This window comes from Phaenicophaeus curvirostris, chromosome 25 (genome assembly GCF_032191515.1).
Source record: "Phaenicophaeus curvirostris isolate KB17595 chromosome 25, BPBGC_Pcur_1.0, whole genome shotgun sequence".
NCBI classification, from domain to species: domain Eukaryota; kingdom Metazoa; phylum Chordata; class Aves; order Cuculiformes; family Cuculidae; genus Phaenicophaeus; species Phaenicophaeus curvirostris.
In genome coordinates, this window is record NC_091416.1 from 5,961,789 (window position 1) to 5,982,685 (window position 20,897).

General features: G+C 55.4%; 1 protein-coding gene across 1 annotated transcript; it reads right to left on the reverse strand.

Annotated features, from left to right (window-relative positions):
* Positions 1-5,491: 5,491 nt before the first annotated feature.
* On the reverse strand, positions 5,492-20,543 carry ADAMTS15 (ADAM metallopeptidase with thrombospondin type 1 motif 15). The gene is made up of 8 exons (XM_069876478.1): positions 19,506-20,543; positions 14,809-14,941; positions 13,079-13,246; positions 12,176-12,459; positions 10,550-10,727; positions 10,253-10,434; positions 9,506-9,681; positions 5,492-8,688 (listed from the first exon to the last, which is right to left on the reverse strand). The coding sequence occupies exons 1-8, from the start codon at positions 20,409-20,411 to the stop codon at positions 7,908-7,910; spliced, it is 2,808 nt and encodes a 935-aa protein (XP_069732579.1). The 5' UTR covers positions 20,412-20,543; the 3' UTR covers positions 5,492-7,907.
* Positions 20,544-20,897: the final 354 nt, after the last annotated feature.

Below are 20,897 nucleotides of genomic sequence, written 5' to 3' on the forward strand. Positions count from 1 at the left end.
CTTTCAGATGAAAACTGTTCCTCCTCATCCTTTCCCTGCACTCCCTGATCCAGAGCCCCTCCCCAGCTTTCCTGGAGCCCCTTTCAGCACTGGAAGCTGCTCTGATGTTTCCCCAAAGTCTTCTCTTCTCCAGGCTGAACAATCCCAACTCTCTCAGCCTGTCCTCATAGCAGAGATGCTCCAGCCCTATTTGTGGCCTCCTCTGAACCTGTTCCAACGGTTCCATCTCCTTCTCATGTTGAGGACTCCAGAACTGGACACAGGACTCCAGGTCTCACACAAGCAGAGAAACCCCTCCCTCAGGAATCATGCGTTCCCAGAGCCTGCACTTTGAAACTATTCCAGACAATACAGAATAGCAGAAAAGGCCGAAGCAAGAAAAAGAAAGGCCTGTTCTGTGATGTGGGGATGGATATATTTAGACTATTTTCTCAGCTCTCTACACCCTGAAGGCTTTGACTCAGCCTCGGTGTAAACTTGCATCCTGTGTGTGAAGTTTACAGGCTGTACTGAGCAGGGAGGTGCTGAAGTGCCTGCTTAAAATTAAGAACAGGCTTAAGGACTTAGAAAAATGTGTGGTATTTAAACGTGAATAGCAATTAAGCACTGAATTTGACAGACTGAGAGAGTTGGGGTTGTTCAGCCTGGAGAAGAGAAGGCTCCGAGGAGACCTTAGAGCAGCTTCCAGTGCTGAAAGGGGCTCCAGGAAAGCTGGGGAGGGACTGTTTATAAAATTATGGAGTGATGGGATGAGGGGGAATGGCTTTAAATTGGGGAGGGACTGGTTTAGACTAGACGTAAGGAGGAATTTCTTCACTAGGAGAGTGGTTCGATGGGGCTTGGAGCCCCTGATCCAGTGGGAGGTGTTGGAATTGCATGATCTTTAAGGCCCCTTCCGACTCAAACCATTCTATGAGTCTATGAAATGTGGCTCTGGGTGTCTCGGTGGCTCTGGGACAGAGTGTCTTGCTTGGGGATTTCTTGCTGTGCCCAATGCTCCAGCCACCTGAAAGTGTCTCGGGTGCTGTCAAATCCCCCCGCTCTAATTTTTCATTTTAGAGCGAAAAGCAGCTGTTACTGCAAATAATTGCCTGTATACCTCAGTTATGTAGTGTTCCACGACTCCAAAATACTTTTCCTTGAGGGTTTATATTCCCAGCGCTGTCAATCCAACACCTCTCACCAGCGCTAAATTAATTTTTGAGGAGGAGTGCGGTGGCAAAGGAGTGCTTTAGGAAAGAAATAATCAAGCCACGTTAAATAACCTTTTGGGAGAGCATCCACCTCCCGGGTTTGCTTGGCTGCACTTGATATTAATTAAGCTAAATCCAAACACAGCACCTTCCCCAGGAGTCGGCTGGAAAGCTCTCACCGCTCACCCCATGGCTGCGGTTTCCAAGGGTTTTACCTAGTTAAGGATCATAATCTTTAACAGCTGCCTGATTTACTCAGCTCGCTCCCTCAGAGATGCTAATGATAGACACCATCTTTCTGTTCCTTCTCCCATCACTTCTTCAAGGATTATGCATTTCTAGGAGGGAAAGGATGAGATGGAGACCTCCAAAAAGAGAACATTCTGCTCCTTCCACTGGTCAATAAGGAGGTGGGAGCTTGCTTGCCATAAATCCATGAGATCTGCTTCCCAGATTAGCGTTAGCCAGACGAATTTGGCACCGACTGCACTGTATAATTAGAAAAAAAATATTAAAAAGAAAAAAAAACAGCAGAAAAGCTTGTGGGAACGTGTCGGATTGCTGGCTGGAGAGAATGGGGGGGGAAGTTTAGTCTGCTGCAAGGAGCTGGCAAGGGTCAGCATCACTGGGGGGGTTGGCATCCCTCCTCGGTACCCTGCGATACTGAGGTGCTGGAGCTCAGCTCCATCATCTCCTGGCTGTGGAAAAGCTGTATGGGCTTTCTACGAGTGCCTGCCCCAGGTTAGGCTCAGTGACACATCCTCAGAGCTGCAGAATGGGAGTAAAGCCTTTTCTGCTTGGAGAACAAGCATAACGAGCACAGCGCATCACCAGCACCAGGAGAGGTGCTGGGGAAAGGCAGGGAGAGGAGACGAGGGCTCTCATCCCTGCTGCACGTCGTCATCGCATTTTATATCCCTGCCCTTGCATCAACATCCCTGTTTTCCCCTTTGCAGGTTTTCTTACACCCCGGGGAGAGCTTTTCTGCGGCGTGTTTGTTATCAGTTGGGTCCATTTGTTCAGTCCACATCTGGTTCTGCTTTTGTCTCTTGGCAAAACATAATAATAATGATAATAATAATAATCATCATCATCATCTTCATCCATCATCACCACAATAATAAAAATAAAATTAATAATAATAATAATAATAATAATAATAATAATAATAATAATAATGGGAAAGCAGCATCCCAGCCTCAGAGAAGAGATCCGCAGCCACATCAAAGCCCTTGACCAGAAAGAGAGCGCTGCCCTCCCTCTCCGTGGTTTCTCTTCCCGATGTTACACTTCAGGTAACCCCTTTTTTAAGCAAAAAAACCTCCATTTTTTTCCAGCTTCTTAGGTTTCAGCTTAAGGCAAATGAAAACAAACAGGTTTGCAGGCAGTCCCAGACGCAGGATCAGGTTTTCAGTTCATAAAGGCGATTCCGTACGCGCTGCCCAAGGATCTTCAATGCTCAGGCTCAGCCAGGGATGGGGTTGGAGCAAAGCACTCGGTGGTTTGGCTGGAGCAGCGTGTGACCTTCATTCCCAGCAAATCCCCTTGCGTATTAAATCATTTAGAGAGTTTTGCACTTGTTAGACACGTTGCCGCAAGAGCTTAAGAGGCTGGAGATCTCAGTGTCCTATCGTGGACACCAGCCATGTCTCATGCTGCTATGCCATGGGGATAGGTTCAATTTTCATTCCATTTTTACTACCTAAGAAGTAAGAAAATATGTATTGGGTCGGAGCAGAGGTCCCTTTAATCCAGCATCTTTCTCCAAAAGTGGCCAAAAGCTGGTTCTGGGGAGGTGCACAAGAACAGGGCCAAGAACGTGGATGGGAGGCTAAAATCATAGAATGAGAGAATCACATAATAGTTTGGGTTGGAAGGGACCTCAAAGCCCATCCAGTCCCACCCCCTGCCATGGGCAGGGACACCTCCCACTGGATCAGGGGCTCCAAGCCCCATCCAACCTGGCCTTGAACCCCTCCAGGGATGGGGCAGCCACCTCTGCTCTGGGCAACCTGGGCCAGGGCCTCCCCACTCTCATAGTGAAGAAATTCCTCCTTGTGTCCAGCGTAAATCTGCCCCTCGCCGGTTTATACCCATTGCCCCTCATCCTATCACTCCAAGCCTTTATAAACAGCACCTCCCCAGCTTGATTGTTTCTCCTCCAGATACTGGAAGGTCTCCTTGGAGCCTTCTCTTCTCCAGGTTGAACAACCACAACTCTCTCAGCCTGTCCTTGTATGGAAGGTGCTCCAGCCCTCAAATCATCCTTGTAGCCTCCTCTGGACCTGTTCCAACAGCTCCATCTCCTTCTTATGTTGAGGATTCCAGAACTGGACACAACACCCCAGATGAGGTCTCACCAGAGAGGAACAGAGAGGCAGAATCAGCTTCTGGCCACTCTTCCTTGGATGCAGCCCAGGTCATGGTTGGTTTCTGGGCTGTGAGCGCACATTGCCGGCTCACATTGAGCTTCTCATCGACCAGTACCCGAAGTCCTTCTCTGCAGAGCTGCTCACAGTAACCAGGGGAAGGAAATACATTTCTTCCAGCAGAGGACTTGGATCCATGGGGACTCCTGAGCACCATCCGTGGCCCAAGGGAATGAGCCTCATGCCCATCACTCTGCCTCTTTCAATTCCTTACCTGTTTCTAACCCTGTTGCAATCACTGCAAAGCTGAGATTTCAAAGTTGTGGGTTTCCTTCACATTTAGTAGAGCCGGAAGATGCAGGTGCTTTCCCATCAGGGGAAGGTAGCTGGCTCAGCCTTCTATTAGACATCAAAGAATCCAAAAAGGATGATGAATCCACAATGAAGGGAAGCAGAACACAAAATTTTTCAGCGTCAGAAAACCAGGAAACATGAGAGCTGTCAGTGACAGCATCTCCTGACACTGGGAAAAGCCAGCCCTTCCCCTTGGACACAGCATACGATGCTCCACATCATTTCTCCTTCACCAGGAGCCTTTTCCTGCAGCATCTGGCATGATGTGGATGCAGAACATCACCCGGTCGCAGGTGTCGGAGTTTGGCTCAGCCTCATAAAGCCACGACTTTCCTACAGCAAAACCCTCTGAGCAAGCAGCCCTGACTTGGCTAAGCAGCAGCCTTCCCTTGGCGGGGTTTCTTGCTTCTCCTCTTCCTCACCAGGTAAATACTTGGGGTTTGCATGGGGGTTTTGTGTCTCTGGGTGATTTTTAAGGGCATCTAGTTAAAAATGTGGCTGGCACCTGGTGCTAGAGGAGCAAGGTTTCTTCTCCTGAACAGATATCCAAGGGGAAAGCTACGGTGTGGGGTGTTGTGCCAAGTGGAAATCTCCTTCTCTGTTCCTAATACAGCTGTTGGCCCCTAGAGCCCTTGCAGCATGGGATTTATCAGAGCCGAGACTGAACTTTCTTGTGGGGAGAGGTACAGGTGATCAGTCCTTCCTTTCCCTGTAGGAGCTGCCAAGGGAGAAGGTGCTCAGTCAGGTCTGTTTGTCTCTTTATGGCAATTTAAAGCAAAGCAAGTTTATACTCTAATAAAATACCTTAGGCTTGCCAAACCATTGCAGCATGGCAGGAAAAAGAATTGCGTTTGCTAGGGGGAAATAACGTACCAGGCAATCTGCTGAGAGCCAGGGTGACATCAGGCATCCCTGAGCAGATGTTCTATTCAAAGGAAGGGGGTTAGCTCACCGCTGGCACTGACGTAGCTGGGAAAGAGGGTTCTGACTCAGGGAGGGCGTGTTGGGAACCGGCAGGAGGAACGGGCACTGTTTTCTGGGCACCCAGCAACCCCGCAGCCACGCCAGGTGAGCTCAGCTCCAACGCTAACCTCGCTTTTCCTGGCTCTTCCAAAGGTGGTGGGAAAAAGGGCTGAGAATGAGGCTTTGCCTGCGTGCAGAGGTGATTCCAGAATAGCACATCGGGAAGGGGTGGTCCAGGACTCAGTTGTTCCAGGATGTGAGAGCACTGTTCTGGTTTATATTAATCCATTTAACCCTGTATCTCTGTTATCCTGACAAAAGAGCCTCCTGTTTCTAGGCTAAAGCAAACCACAGCCTTGTGTATTTAATGTCCCACTTTGCAGGGACAAACCCACCCCTGGGCTCCTTTAAGCTGGACTTTTTGCCCATAATAAATCCTGTACAAGAAGGAAACCATAATATTCTGAATAAAAGCAAAATCTTTCAACATTTTTATCTTTCTGTTAATGAGTTGAGGCTTCAAAGAGGCTGGGATTGCGATAAAACAAGAAATGCTCTGCAGCCACCACCTAAATGATGTAGGCACGACCGTATCCCCCAGGGAACTAGGTGTAACTTTAAATACAGTTTTATTTCGGGTTTGCTATTGATGCACAAACAGCAGAGATCAAGGTTTAGTATACATGGTATACACAAAGCAGCCAGTACAATCGGCATCTCCGTCCTCTTGCTGCGCACTCAGCAAAAGAACCACAATAGAAGAAATCCCTCCTGCCCCATCCTTTCCCTCCCCATCAACAAGGGTGACAATTAATTTCTTAGTGGCTTGGAAACTGCCTGTGGGATGGCAAGACACTAAAGGGCAGCTCCTTGGAGCTCCATCCCCAAATGAGAGCATGGTGGGCTTGGCTAGGCAGGAAAACCCTCTGAAATTGGATGATACGTTCATGGGAATGGAGACCTGGAAGGGATTTCCTAGAACATTAAATCCTGTCCCCTGCTGCGCAGAGCAACCACAACATCTGCTCCTGGCTCTGTGGAGCAGTGTGGAGACTCAAAATATTATTGTGCTCAAAGAGGCGTTGCATAAATCCGGGGAGGGTGGGTCCGCAAACCTCGTCATGAGGATTTTGTTGAGCTGGTGGAAAGATCTAGCGAGGAAACCCTTGTGCTACTGCAGACCTGCTTCTTATGACCTTTCTTGCCTTGCCCACAGCTGGAGACCTTTTGGAGCAGACCAGAGGGCACAAGGAGTTTCCACATTGCACCTGCATGGGACTGTGTGAGCAAGGTGGGCTCCAAGCCTCAGATAGTGGAGATGGCATCTTCTGCCAGCCCATAATGGGTGTCTCATCCCTTTCTGCCGCTCCAAATAACAGCATGGCTCAACCCAGAGACTGTGACTTGCTCACAGTCCCAGCTTGTTAATCAAGAGGCACCTTCCTTCATCAGTGGAAAAGCAAAAAGTGAAATGGTTCCTGCTGGTGGGATCTCAGCAAGAGACCTAAATGATGCATTAGAGGGTTGTTGGAGAGAGTGAGTGGTGCGAGAGCTACAGCAGCCTCCAATCACCACTTGGCACCACGATTTGTAATCAGAGGCACCAAATGAACCCTTGTACCAAACTCTGGAGGGGGAAGCTGCTGTAGATGCTCTGCATCAGCAAGAGGCTCAACCTCCACTCTTTCCCTGTGCATTTGAACCCCCTTAAGCCCCTTTCCCCTGGAAAAAGCCAAGACCCAAATTCATCTTGAATTCCCGCAACTCAAAAGTGATGCTAGGAATGTCATCCCAGCTCCACCAAAGTTTGGCTCGGGCTCTCCCAGTGGGTTTAATGCAGAGGAAAATGAATAGAATGGTTTGAGTTAGAAGGGACCTTAAAGATCACCGAATTCCAACCCCGTGCCGTGGCAGGGACCCCTCCCACTGGATCAGGCTGCTCGAAGAACCCAGCCTGGTCCAAAGGTTGGGGGGCAGAGAGCACTGGGGTGTCTGAGCACAGCGTTCTGGTCCCATGAAGCAGCGAGCACCATTTCCAGAGCAGAGTCAAGCACCAGCGACTAGTGGGGCTGCATCCAACCCCGTGTGGCACCGTGCCGCAGTACTACAGTACAGTTGCTTCTTGTTGTTTTGGAACGACAGCTCAAATCTCAGGTCCGTAGTGATCCCTTTTAGCCCTGAAAAACTCCAGGCAGGTGATTTACTGCCTGCCCTGGACCGGGGTGTAAAGGAGCATCCAGCTCCGCACTGGATGCCGGCACAGCCCCATCCCAAAGCACCATAGGAAAACCTCAGCCAGGTGAAAAGCCCACTGGGAATAACACCATCCCCACCACGCAAGGGTTACATCCATCAAGGTGGGAGGAAGGAGGTTTAAAAAAAAAAATTACAGAGTTAAGCACCATAAAATCTGCACTGGTCAGGTCATAAACATGAGGAGAAAACGAAAATAAAGCCACCATCTTCCAGCCTGGTCCAGCAACACTGCTGGGCTCTCCGGGCTGCAAAGTCATTGGAGACATCAGGACCAACACCTCATGGCACCGGTGGCTGGACAGTAAAATTTGCTGTTGTTGCATTGGTAAATGCTTTTGATCCCATTTAACACGAGCGTTGGGGGAGTCTGGGGAGGGCAGAGGTAGGGTTGGCCCTGGGAAGACCAGGGAGGCTTCAACTGTGCAATTTGGAGGCATCTCCCTGCCCATCCTCGGATCCATTCCAGGCAGCCATCCTCTTGTTTCCTCCTCAACTCCCAAGCTCCACCAGCCGGTGTCCGTGTCATTTGGCAGCTTCGAGGTAGATGTTCGTTCCCGCTCTGTCTCTGAGCGACCTGGTCGGTAAAATCCCTCTCTCCTGGGTGTGTGGGGCGTGCGTGCTCTGTCCCCACACCCAGGTCCCTTTTTTTTTACTTCCCCCACCCTGTTTGATATGTGCTATGGACATTCCCTCTCCCAGCCCCTGGCTGCTGCTCGGCTGCATCCAGCCTGAGGGACACCTTGCCCTTCCTCAGAGACACCTCTTGACCTGCTCAGCACGGCCTCAAGGTGCAAAAATCCAGCTCCTGGGGCTTCCTCCGAAAATTGCAACTCTCCCGGGGCAGCGAGCGCCCGGCTGGCACCGCACACTTCAGCGCCCGTCTCTTGAAACCCTGCCCGCAGCTCTTGGAGCAGGGAGACCAAGGTCCCGCTTCCCAGAGCGGGCAGGGCTCCCCGCAGAGCCGCACGTCGGCCGGGCGCTGTGCTGCATCGCACTCAGCGGCTGGTTGGCCATAGGAGTCGCGACAAGCCACCGAGCGCTTCTGCAAACCATCCCCGCAGGTGACGGAGCAAGCCTCCCAACCGCCTGCTGCCCACTTGTAGGAGGGACGCTTGTAGCTCGGTCTCCCGCTGTCCAAGCGGTTGGACAGGCTGAGGACGCTGTTGTTGAGGTCCGGTGGGGTCTTGCCCTCCTTCTTGTAGGGCAACTTGTCCTCTTTGCTCTCCTTGGGGAGGTAGAAGGAGTAGCGTACCCGAGGAGGGGTCATCTTCCCCACGGAGAGCACCTCCAGAGTCAGGGGTTCCTGGATGGGCTTGAAGGCTTGGAGGCTCTCGACGGCGGTGCCGGTGCCGCTGTAGCGCAGGACGCTGCCCTTCACCATCAGGTCCCTCTCCACGGCCGAGACGATGAAGTGGCCGTTCAGCAGGTACTTGCCCTGCCCATTCTTCAGTGCTAGGTAGTTGTCGTCGCTGATCAGCCCTTTGTAGCCCCGCTGCCTGATGTCGATGTTGGAGGCGCCTGCAGGGATGACCACCACGAAGTTGTAGCCGTGCCTGGAAGAGAAGAGCAAGCAGGACAGGCCATCAGGCAAGGGGACCATCTAGCTATGACGTGGCCTTAGCCCAAAGTTTTGTAGCCAGAGCCCTGAGATCATAGAATCACCAGGTTGGAAAAGACCCACAGGATCATCGAGTCCAACCATTCCCATCAATCACTAACCCATGTCCCTCAGCACCTCGTCCACCCGACCCTTAAACCCCTCCAGGGAAAGTGACTCAACCCCCTCCCTGGGCAGCCTCTGCCAGTGCCCAGTGACCCTTTCCGTGAAAAAATTTTCTCCTAATGTTCAGCCTGAACTTCCCCTGGCGGAGCTTGAGGCCATTCCCTCTCGTCCTGTCCCCTGTCCCTTGGGAGAAGAGCCCAGCTCCCTCCTCTCCACAACCTCCTTTCAGGTAGTTGTAGAGAGCAATGAGGTCTCCCCTCAGCCTCCTCTTCTCCAGGCTTACTACTTACTGCTTACTACTGCTACCGTTGTTTCCTCCTATCCATGAAGATCACTTTGAATCTCCTCCCTATGCTCAATTTTGTCTAGGTTGAGATTACACACAACTGAGAAGGTGCTTCAGCTCCTCTGGCTCAACAGCACAAACATACTGGAGATAACTCCATCAGCAGAAGCTGATAGCATGTTAGGCACGTTCTGCTTCTCCTTCAGAGCTAGCTCAGGTACGCGTGGTGATGTATGTTAGCAGCAGGAGACTGCTCAGGATGGACTTAGCCCCCCCCCCACCATCTCCATGACCTTCCTGCATCCGCCTCAAAGAGCAGAGCTCGGAAAGAAGAAAGAGCACATGGTCATCTAGCACTTACATGGGTTTGGTGAACAACCCCGAGACCTTCTTGCAGCTCTTGTTGTCTCCTCCACACACGCTGCATTTGTCAAACTTCTTCTTGGAGCCCAGCTTCCCATCACAACCCGCTTTGATGCATTTGCCCTGGACGCAGATTGAGGTGGAGTCTGGGGAGCAAGGGGTGCCATCCACGACCTGCACGAGGGTAAGAAAACAAGTTGTTTCATTGCCCTGCGCCACCCACAAACCCCACAGCTGCGAACGTCCACCTTGGGGCTACCCGAATCCATCCACCAGGTCCTGAGGAGGTGGTAGCAGGCACCGAGTCACCCTTTGCTCAAGCTCTGCTTTGCGGTTGGGATTTGTAGGGTCTCTTCTCTGAGACCGCATCCCTTTTCTGCTACATCTACTTATTTTTCTGCCCTTTCCGTTGCAGCAGATGAAGAGGACAATCTGCACTGGGGACACGGCTAACACCACCCCACTCGGTTCCGTGTGTGGCCGCCTGTCCTGTCCGGCACGTGCATCACCTCCCCAGCGCTGTAATTATTATCCTCTATTTCAGAACTATCCCCTGCATCAGAACCACTACAAACCCAGAGGAAGACCTTTCATGGACCAACTCCAGCCCTGAAATACATCAGCTGATTCATACCCTCCTACAACCTCATCCAACATCAGCTTCTCGCCAGGCAATAAAACCAGATTAATTTCCAGGGGTGCTGGAGTCATCCTGCAGCCCAGACGCCGGGGATCCCTCACCAACCTTGGGTGCCAGCACGTAGAAGTAGCCGGTGCCGTTAGCTCGGCAGATGAGTTTGCATTTGTCCCGGGGTGAGACACCAGAGTATTTGGGGACCCAGGAGACGGAGGCGGTGAGGCGGTTGGTGCTGTGGCTGTAGCCGTTGAAAGCTTCACACTGCTCCTCGCGGAAGCTCTTCCCTGGCACTGGAAAAAAAAACAGAGACATATATAGGATTTGGGACCATCCTGGACCTCTAGCACTGGTTTTATGGAGTTGTTATGCACCCAACCACGAGGAGGATGAGCTCCAGCCCCTTACCTGCAGCAGAGCAGGGCTCCAGGTTGCAGGAGCGGTACTTGACACGGATGCCCTCGCAGTAGGAGCCACCGTTGGCCGGCACCGGGTTGGTGCACTCGCGCCTGGCCAGCTGCACCCCACCGCCGCACGTCCGCGAGCACTGCCCGTAGGGTGCCCACTTCCCCCAGCCACCGTCCACCTGCGGGAATCGGAGTCGTGGAATCATTACGGTTGGAAAAGACTAAGATCATCCAGTCCAACCGTCACCTCCACCCCACTGCACTGACTAAACCATGTCCCAAAGCGCCACATCTACACTGGTTTTGAACCCCACAAGGGATGGAGACCCAATCACCTCCCTGGGCAGCCTCTGCCAGCCCTTCACCACTCTTTCAGTAAAGAAATTTTTCCTAATATCCAATCTAAACTTCCTCTGGTGCAACTTGAGGCCATTTCCTCCCATCCTATCACTTGTTACTTGGGAGAAAAGACCAACATCCTCCTTGCTCCAACCTCCTTTCAGGGAGTTGTAGAGGGAGACGTGGCAGGGTGAGATGCTGCATCCCCTTCGCAGCTGGCTCCATATAGAGTTGGGGATCTCTGGACTTGGAGCCATCCCTTCACAAGCAAAACCTCTGCTGCCTGCCCCAAAATGATGAAACGGAGCAGTAGCATCCACCCCTCCTCAACAAATATGCAATATTTAAGGGACCTCCATCTCTTTTCACATCAGTGTTTCACCACCAGGTTCCCTGGAACCAGAAGGAAGAGGATAGCTCAGCCAGGCACGGGATGACGGGAAAACTGGGTGGAAAACTGGTTGGATGGCAGGGCCCAGAGAGTGGTGGGAAATGGAGTTAACTCCAGCTGGAGGCCAGTGACAAGTGGTGTCCCCAGGGCTCAGTGCTGGGTCCAGCCCTGTTCAATGTCTTTATCAATGACCTGGAGGAAGGCATCGAGTGCACCCTTAGTGAGTTTGCAGATGACACTAAGCTGGGTGGAAGCTGGATCTGCTGGAGGGTCGGGAGGCTCCAAAGGGATCTGAACAGGCTGGATCCATGGGCTGAGACCAATGGCAGGAGGTTTAACAAGGCCAAATGCCGGGTCCTGCACTTGGAGCACAACAACCCTGAGCAGCTGCAAACTAGGAGAAGTCTGGCTGGAAACTGCCTGGAGGAGAAGGACCTGGGGGTGTTGGTTGACAGCAACTGAACATGAGCCAGCAGTGGCCCAGGTGGCCAACAAGGCCAATGGCATCTTGGCTTGGATCAGAAACGGCGTGACCAGCAGGTCCAGGGAGGTTCTTCTCCCTCTGTACTCGGCACTGGTGAGACCGCTCCTTGAATCCTGAGTTCAGTTCTGGGCCCCTCACCACAAGAAGGATGTTGAGGCTCTGGAGCGAGTCCAGAGAAGAGCAACGAAGCTGGTGAAGGGGCTGGAGAGCAGGTCTTACGAGGAACAGCTGAGAGAGCTGGGGGTGTTTAGCCTGGAGAAGAGGAGGCTGAGGGGAGACCTCATTGCTCTCTCCAACTACCTGAAAGGAGGTTGTGGAGAGGAGGGAGCTGGGTTCTTGTCTTGGGTCTTTTCCAACCTGGTGATTCTGTGACCACGCGGAGCAGTTTTGGGGCTCACAGCGCAGGTACTCACCCTGTACTTACTGATGTTGTGCCTCTCAACGCAGACACCCTTCAGGCAGAAGCGTCCCTCGCCGCAGCTGGTGCCGTCTGCCCAGGGGAAGTGCCGGGTCTGGCAGACGATCTGCCCGCGCGCCTTGCCCGTGCACCAGAGCTTGGCACAGAACTGCATGTACGGGCAGGGCTTGGAGCCCACGCCGAACGCCAGCTCGCACTGCTGGTTCAGGCTGTAGCTCGTGCCCGGCAGGTCTTCGGGCAGCGGGATGGGCTTGGCCGGCTGGTCCAGCAAGCAGTCTCCTGCGGGAGCAGGGATTGGGGGTTTACGGGGTGCCTGGGGAGTCGCAGGGACCACCACGGGGAGGGAGAACAGCGGTGGCTGCTGGTAATTTGGCCAAAGCTATCCCAGTGCCACCAGTGAGAGAGGGTCCTACGCTGGGGATGCCCTCGATGTTGGCCACATCCAAGACCCAAGAGACTCCATCTCTTGGTCAGCTGCCCTACTGGCAGCCTCGGGGTAGATTCTATGGACACCCTGGTGCTGAGGAAGCCTGGCTGGTGCAGAGCCACCACCAAATTTTTAGGAAAAAAATTTTCACGGAAAGGGTCGTTGAGCACTGGAACAGCTGCCCAGGGAGGGGGTTGAGTCACCTTCCCTGGAGGGGTAAAAGGGACAGGTGGACAAGGTGCTGAGGGACATGGTTTAGTGATTGATGGGAATGGTTGGACTTGATGATCCGATGGGTCTTTTCCAACCTGGTGATTCTATGATTCTATGAAACTCTCCACATTCTTCTAGTTTGCTCATAGAGTTGCTCTACAGCCCATCAGCCTCTCCCAGTAACCAGCCCCAGGGACAGATCCTGCTCCTGCAGGGTAGGGACACAGGTAAGAGGGTGAGGGGTGCAGGAGGACTCACCGTGGCCGCTGTCGAGGAAGTCTGTGATGATGGCAGCACTGCAGGCTGACCAGGGGTTGGCTCGGTCGATCTGGATGAGGGTGGGGGACATCATGTGGTTGGTCTTCAGCCGGCCAAAGACCTCCTCGCAGGCCTTCACGTTGTCATGGGGCATGTTGAAGACATGGCCTGGGGGGAAATGTGGGGGGACAGCCATGAATAATCCACTATGAAATGAAGGTTAGGGCGCCCGCAGCTGCTTGCAATGGGGGAAACTGAGGCACAGAGTGGGGCAGAACCTTGCTAGGATTGGAAAGGGTGTGTGCAGGCCAGGAGGCACCCAGGGAAGGATGATGCTTGCAGGACCTGCACACGCCAGCCACTGTGCCGGTGGCATCCCTGAGCGAGCACACTTTCTAACAAGCCGTTCAGGCTGCGTGGCCATTGGTGGAAAAGAAGGAAAAGGAAATTGCAAAGAGAAGGAGAGTCAGCACTCGCCCACCCCCATCCTCCTCCTCCTCCTGCAGAGCACCACAAGTGTCTCCGGGGGTAGGTGTGCCCTCCGCCTGCTATTTCAGGACTCCTGAATCCTGGAAACCCGGCTGAGGTAGCAACCACAACAGCAAAGCTGTCCCAGTGGCCCTTTCCTATCAAGCTCGGGGGTGTCTCGTGCCCCAGGGTGGAGTTTCCTCATCATCAGATACCGTTTGTTGTCTGATCTTCCGGAGGTGGAAACAAGGGTTATTTTGAACCTCGCCAGCTCCTGGCATTCCTCCCGAGAGGAAGGATGGGGAGAGCGGGGAGCCAGGGCTCAGTGCTGGGTCCAGCCCTGTTCAATGTCTTTGTCAATGACCTGGATGAAGGCATCGAGTGCACCCTGAGCAAGTTGCGGATGACACTAAGCTGGGTGGAAGTGTGGATCTGCTGGAGGGTCAGGAGGCTCCAAAGGGATCTGAACAGGCTGGATCCATGGGCTGAGACCAATGGCAGGAGGTTTAACAAGGCCAAATGCCGGGTCCTGCACTTGAGGCACAACAACCCTGAGCAGCTCCAGACTAGGAGAAGTCTGGCTGGAAACTGCCTGGAGGAGAGGGACCTGGGGGTGTTGGTTGACAGCGACTGAACATGAGCCAACAGTGGCCCAGGGGGCCAAGAAGGCCAATGGCATCTTTGCTTGGATCAGAAACGGCGTGGCCAGCAGGGCCAGGGAGGTTCTTCTCCCTCTGTACTCGGCACTGGTGAGACCGCTCCTCGAATCCTGGGGTCAGTTCTGGGCCCCTCACCACAAGAAGGATGTTGAGGCTCTGGAGCGAGTCCAGAGAAGAGCAACGAAGCTGGTGAAGGGGCTGGAGAACAGGCCTAATGAGGAACGGCTGAGAGAGCTGGGGGTGTTTAGCCTGGAGAAGAGGAGGCTGAGGGGAGACCTCATTGCTCTCTCCCTCCTGAAAGGAGGTTGTGGAGAGGAGGGAGCTGGGCTCTTCTCCCAAGGGACAGGGGACAGGACGAGAGGGAATGGCCTCAAGCTCCACCAGGGGAGGTTCAGGCTGAACATTAGGAAAAAAATTTTCACGGAAAGGGTCAATGGGCACTGGCAGAGGCTGCCCAGGGAGGGGGTTGAGTCACCTTCCCTGGAGATGTTTAAGGGACGGGTGGATAAGGTGCTGAGGGACATGGTTTAGTGATTGATGGGAATGGTTGGACTCAATGATCTGGTGGGGCCTTTTCCAACGTGGTGATTCTATGATTCTTACCCAGCTCGTGTGCGGTGGTGAAAGCCGAGGGGAGCCCATCGTCCTCGATGACGGAGCAGCTGCGCTTGGGGTCACACATGGTGCCCACATCTGCCATCCCCAGCGTGTCGCAGGTGGTGGCACCGCACAGGTCCTGCAAGGCACAGAGGGAAGGGGTGAATCCCAGGGCCAGGACAGGCATCACAGTTCCCATCCCTACCCTGTCCCCAGTGTCCCATGGGGAGCTGATCCAAGGCTGATCCCAGAGGGATGGGGACCACACCAGGCTATGGAGACAGGAAACTTCACCCTGACACAGACCGGGCTGCAAGGACGTGTTTCCATTTAACCCTGGCACCGGGGATGCTTTTTGTGAGTAGCATCCTCGTGTGCCTCCAACAACAAACGGCTCCTCTGCCCAGGGTGGAGCTGGTTTTGGCACAGAGGGTCAGCCTGGCTCTGTTCTTCAACGCGAGCTCAAGAACCAGAGCCAGGCAAGCGGACAGGAAGGCACCTGGCCTCAGGCTCACAGCTGAGCCTTTTCTCAACCTCATTTCTCAGCTTCTTCCTAAGAGCAGGAAGCCCCTGGACTGGATCCAGATGTTCCCAAGGCTAAGGGAAATGCTCCTGACTTGCCAAGACAATTTGCAGCTATGCCTTGAGGAGCAACCACGGAGGAGGAACCAGCCCAGCCTTCCACCCTCGGCAGAAGAACTGCTGGACCTCACATTTATGCAGCCAGGACAGAGGACGGGAAGGGTTCCATCATAGGTAGATCTTCGGCATCCAAAGGTGCTCATGCCAATGAAAAGTCGCTGTTTGAACAGCCTGTCCTTGTCCTCAGATGCTCCTTCCTCTGCTGGAGTCTCTGGGTGGCTTGGGAGGGCTCGAGCATCATCCCCATCCCTCGGTGCTGTCCCAGCCGGGCTGGGAGCTGCAGGGGAGCTTGCGCAGGGGGCAGGGAGCAGCTCTCCACATGAAAAGAAAATGTAAAGGACCCGCCAGGCACTCCCATGCTATAAATAAGCGTGATTCATGCTGAGCGCTTGCCCGGCCAAAGCGCCTGGGTTGCTCGAAATCTCGTACGAGCAGCTCTGCCAACATTTCCAGTGAGGTTTCCAAGCAGAAGGCATTCCCGCGCGGGCAGGTTCAGCCGTGAGTAAATAACAGTCCCGATGACTTCAGAGAGCTCCGGCCAGGGCTGAGATGGCTTTAACAGGAGACCTGTGGCTACAAAGCCTGGAGGCACAGACAAGACCGTGATCTCTGGAGAGGCGAGGAGGAGAAAACGCCTGGGTCTGGGTCGGCTGTCCTAGCTGGTGGAAAATCCCATCATACAACCAAGTTCAGCTCTCTGCTCCGCGAGTTTTCCTTGTCGGCTGGGACCCTGGTGCATCCCTGATCCCATCGTGCATCAATGCTGACGGGGACAAGGAGGTGGCAGCTCTGCATCCCTGGTTGCAGGGCCACCACCAGCAAGCACAGGGCGAGTAATGGGGCTGACAAGTCCCAGTGCAGTGTCCCCTGTCCCAAAATGCCACCAAGAGCCAGTGCCACCGCCACACTGAGCTAACCCAGGGATGCAACTTGGCCCAAGCCCTCCTGCCTGTGCTCTCCCAGGGCTGGGGCTTTGGGGTGAAGGTGGGTTGTGGGAGGAGGACGCAACATCACAAGGAAGAGGCGGCCGCTCGCAGCTCTTTGAAGAGTTTCCTGGCTGGCGCAGTGAGCTTCTGGCTCCCAGCCCAACACCTGCACTGACACACTGACCCACTTCTTGCTCTGAACCTCGCCTGCCGGCTGCAGGGACACACGGACAAGCGGCTCCTAACAGGGTTTTCCACAACCCCCCAGCCACAGCCTCCTAGGGGCAGCATCTCTGGGCTCTAATGAGGGGTCCGGACCCCACAAACCCACCTTCTCCTGCCTTGCTGGGGGTCTGGCCAGCGCAGGAGGGAGGCAATGCAAGGATGGAGCTACAGAGGGGACGAGAGAGAAATGCAAGATGTTTAAAGTGGGAAAGCACCATGCAGAGGCCCAGCACTGCCTCTGTGTGGTGTGCTCACCACCACCTGCTGCCAGCACAAAGACTGCTTGGTGCCCAAGGAGCTGCAAGAAACCTGCTACCTGCACCTCCAGGGCTTTCCTGCCAGCCTGGCCTTCAGCTGCGGGCACTTCCAAGGCTTTTATTTCTCCCCTCACAAACTTCTTGAGACGTTCCGCAGGTCAGTTGGGTGCAGGTCAGTTGTGGCTATTGCTTTAATTCACCTACTCTGACACCAGGTCATAAGCACTTTCGCAACCCTGGAGGCTTCCCACGTGTTTCCAAAGCAACCCCAAAAGCTGAGCCTTGAGCTACAGAGCACAGATTTCCAAACTCCAGATATTTCTTGGTGGCATCTTGGGCTTTACAGCAGGCTGAAGATGTTCTGCTGGTGGGACATCAAGGTTCAGGGTGGGTGGGAAGTGCGGCTGAGCCCTTCGCCGTTTCCGAGAGGCAGGAGCGTGGCTGGAGGCTTGATGCTCTGCAGGACCCTCCAACAAGCACCAGCTCAGGTAGGAAGGTGAAGGTCTTGTGGCTTTAGTTGCTGGTAGATCTGCGCCCACCATCTGAGCAGGACCGACCTCCCCAAAGGCAAATCCACAGTCCAACACGACCGATGTCAGGAGGGAGCAAAGCCGAGTGAGAAAGGACAAGCCCCATTCATCAGCGACTCGTTGACACGACTGGAAATTGCCTATCAACCGGGCTTCGGATGAAATTTAAGTCAGGGGCTTATGTAACAGCTTTTTGGCAGGGAGATAAGCTCCAAGGTGTCAGGGGACCACAGATGGATGCACTCAAGGACGGCAGATGTCTCCTCGATCGTGCGCCTTTGCACCGAGCTTGCTTTGGGAGTTCAGGAATGGATGGTTTAGCAATGTGTAAAAAAATGCAGCCCGGCTGCGATCTGCAGCTTTCGAATTGCTGCGACTGAATCCATCCCATGTGTGGCTCCGGTGACCTCACTGGGTTTCCACCAGAGATGGAGCTGGCTCATCCCCGCAGGAGTGTCAGCAGGCATCCTCCTCTTTGCAGCCTCCCCGTGCATGGTTGGATTCGATGATCCTGTGGGTCTTTTCCAACCTAGTGATTCTGCGTGTGCAGGCAGGAGCAGCTCCAGCAGGCTGGGGTTCAACCCTGCCTGTGCTCCAGAAAGGATTTACAGCCGGCCGGAGGACACAGTCCCTGCCCAGGATGGAGGGAACAAGGAGAATGGGCGGGATGAGGTCTCACACGTCCTGCACAGCATCAATCCCGGTCCGAGCCAGCATCAGCCAGTGCTGACCCCAGCCTAGGGGCAGATCCAAGCTGGATGCTGGATCCTTCCCACCCACAAGCGTCTGACCTGGAAAGATGTTCTGGGAACGGTTTCTCTGCTGTTGAGGGGAGTTCCCGACCTGTCCCTAATCCAAAGACATCTGAGCAGGGATGGGGGAAGGAGAAAATGCAAGTTGCTCTTGCTGGCCAAGCCTGCTGCTTGGTAAATGTGACTGTTCCCTTCAAACATGGCTCATCTTCCTCCCCTCCCATCAGCGATCTGGGGGCGCGGGCACCACACCGACCTCAACACTGAGACAGGAGCACAGGGAAGAGGAGAAGCATGTCATAGAATCATAGAAAGGCTTGGGTTGGAAGGGACCTCAAAGCCCATCCAGTTCCACAGGCAGGGACACCTCCCACCGGATCAGGGGCTCCAAGCCCCATCCAGCCTGGCCTTGAACCCCTCCAGGGATGGGGCAACCTGGGCCAGGGCCTCCCCACCCTCATGGTGAAGAAATTCTTCCACTAGGGAGAGGCTCTGGGAGCAGCATCACCACTTTGGTGTCACCCAGTTTTATCGGGATGGGAGGATGGTGAGCTCATGCTGGTACAGCAATCGCCCCATGTTGCCTCTCCCACCGCAGGGATGCAGCCAGCATCCCCCCACCAAGAGCTGCAAGCTCTGGCTGCATCTCTGCTGCTTTTGCTTCCAGCCCTGAGCCGGGTCCGCATGGAGGAGAAGTTCAGGTTCTCAAGAGGACCATGACCCAGGGGAAGCAGGGAGAGGCTTTGTTCCTTGGCAGGTGGCACCGTGAGCTCTTCCCAAGCCGATGAGGGGAAACTGGGGCCACGCTCGGCACTTCTGGGCTCGGCCCCCCATGTTTTGGGGTGGTGGCCGCTGTGTGGGGCACCCACTGCCAAAGGTCCTGCCAGCAGGCAGGGGATGGAGCCACAGGTTTCTGCTCATGGGGACAACCTGCCTCTACACTCCTCCTGGCCTCATTTACCCCCTGGCAGGGCTTTCTCCAGGCTGCTGGCCAGACCCTGTCCAGAGGACAGCGGGGACTGGCTCCAGCAGGCTTGCTCCATGCCTCTCCTCCTCCTGCCCTGACATCCCGGGTGGAGGATCCCTTGGGAAAGGGGGATCGGCCACAAGCACAGCCTCCTCCCGCGGGCACCAGAGATCGGGTGCAGGTGTCGGGGGACCTAGCACAGTGCAGGGCTCCTTTTGCCCAGGGAGGTAGTTGAATCACCATCCCTGGAGGTGTTTAAAGGACAGGTGGACGAGGTGCTGAGGGACATGGTTTAGTGTTTGATAGGAACGGTTGGACTTGATGATCCAGTGGGTCCTTTCCAACCTAGTGATGATCCCATGAAAGTGGGGACAGCCCCTCCGGGTCTTCCCCCCTGCACCCACCTGCTTGGTGAAGAGGATGGCCGTGTCCCAGTACTCGGGGTGCTTGTCGCTGACCTTGTTCCATTTCTTCTGCCAGGCGCAGAAGTTGCGGAGGGTGAGGGCGGCGTTGCCCGTCACCTTGGGCCCCTTGTCCTCCTGCCCGATGAGGAGGAACTTGACCACGGTGATCTGGATGGGGTTCCGGATGCTGGGATGCTTGTAGAGCCGCGCGGCCGTGGCCATGAGGGTGAGCAGGTAATGCTGGAGGTCATCGCCGTGGAACTTCACCATCGACTCGTCGGCCACCACCAAGGTCTCCACGTACCGCGGGACCGAGGCGAAACGCTTCGCCCGACCCCTTTTCCCCCCAGATCTGCCCCGGTACTTGTCCAGCGCCTGCAGGACCCCCGGGGTGAGCGCGGACCCCACCGCGCACCGCGATGCTCCAGCCCCGACGGGGCGGCCGGGGCTGCGGCGCTGCAGGCGGTGGGGACCCCCCGCGCCCCCCGACACCGGGCTGATGGTGTACTCGGCCCCCCGGTACCCGAAAGCCCCTCGGAGCCCCCCGCAAAGGCTCAGGGCGGCGAAGGATTCCCCGTCACCGTTGACATCCCCCGAGTAGAAGCAGCGGCGGAGGGCGGGGAGGGGGCGAGCGGAGCCCGGGGGGACCCCGAGGTGGTGGGAGGCGAAAGCGGGGGCGATGAAGTGGGCGTCGGGGGAGAGGTGGAGGTAGAAGTCTTCCCCGAAAGCCGAGAGCTGGAAAACCACCGCCTGGTCCCCTCGGGGGCGGCCGTCGAAGTAGGGGCGCCCGTTGATGTCCGGCTCCAAGCGGAGGGGGGTGACCAGGGCGCTGTCGCCTTGGGGACCCCCCGAGGGCAGGCTCAGCCCCGGGGAGCCCAGCAGCAGCAGCGGCAGCAGCGGCAGCATCGTCCGAGGGGCTCAGGCCGGCGGCATCGGGGGAGCCGGGGAGGGGGCGAAGCAGGACCCGGCCCCCCCCTTCCTCCTCCTCCTCCTCCTCCTTCACCTCCTTCTTCTCTTTCCCGAGGTCTCCGGGCCCTTCCTGCCCCGCGGGTACCTGGAGAGCGGGGCTGCCGGGGTTTATATGGGGAGGGAGAGGAGCGGGGGGGCGGCGGGGCGAGGCTGCAGCCACTCCGGAGCCGGGGGACGGCGGAGCGGCCGCTGCCACCGCCTCCCGGGGAGGGACCGCGATGGGGGGCGAGGGGGGAGCGGGGCAGCCTCCTCCCGGAGCGCGCAGGGGGGAATCGGCATCCCTCCGAGTGATGCGCCCCTCTGCTGGGCTCCATCCTGCTCTCCTGGGGTGTTCAGGGTAGGATCATGCATCCCCCCAGGGATGGGCTCCATCCTGCTCCTCCTCCCGGGGTTCCCAGAGGGGGATCTGGCATCTCTCCGAGG

Coding starts and splice junctions, on each gene's coding strand:
- ADAMTS15 (XM_069876478.1), bottom strand. CDS start 20,411: ATGCTGCCGCTGCTGCCGCTGCTGCTGCTGGGCTCCCCGGGGCTGAGC. Junction 9,682..10,252: donor TCTACGTGCTGGCACCCAAG/GTTGGTGAGGGA, acceptor ACCCTCGTGCAG/GTCGTGGATGGCACCCCTTG. Junction 8,689..9,505: donor GGGTTGTTCACCAAACCCAT/GTAAGTGCTAGA, acceptor CTTCTCTTCCAG/GCACGGCTACAACTTCGTGG.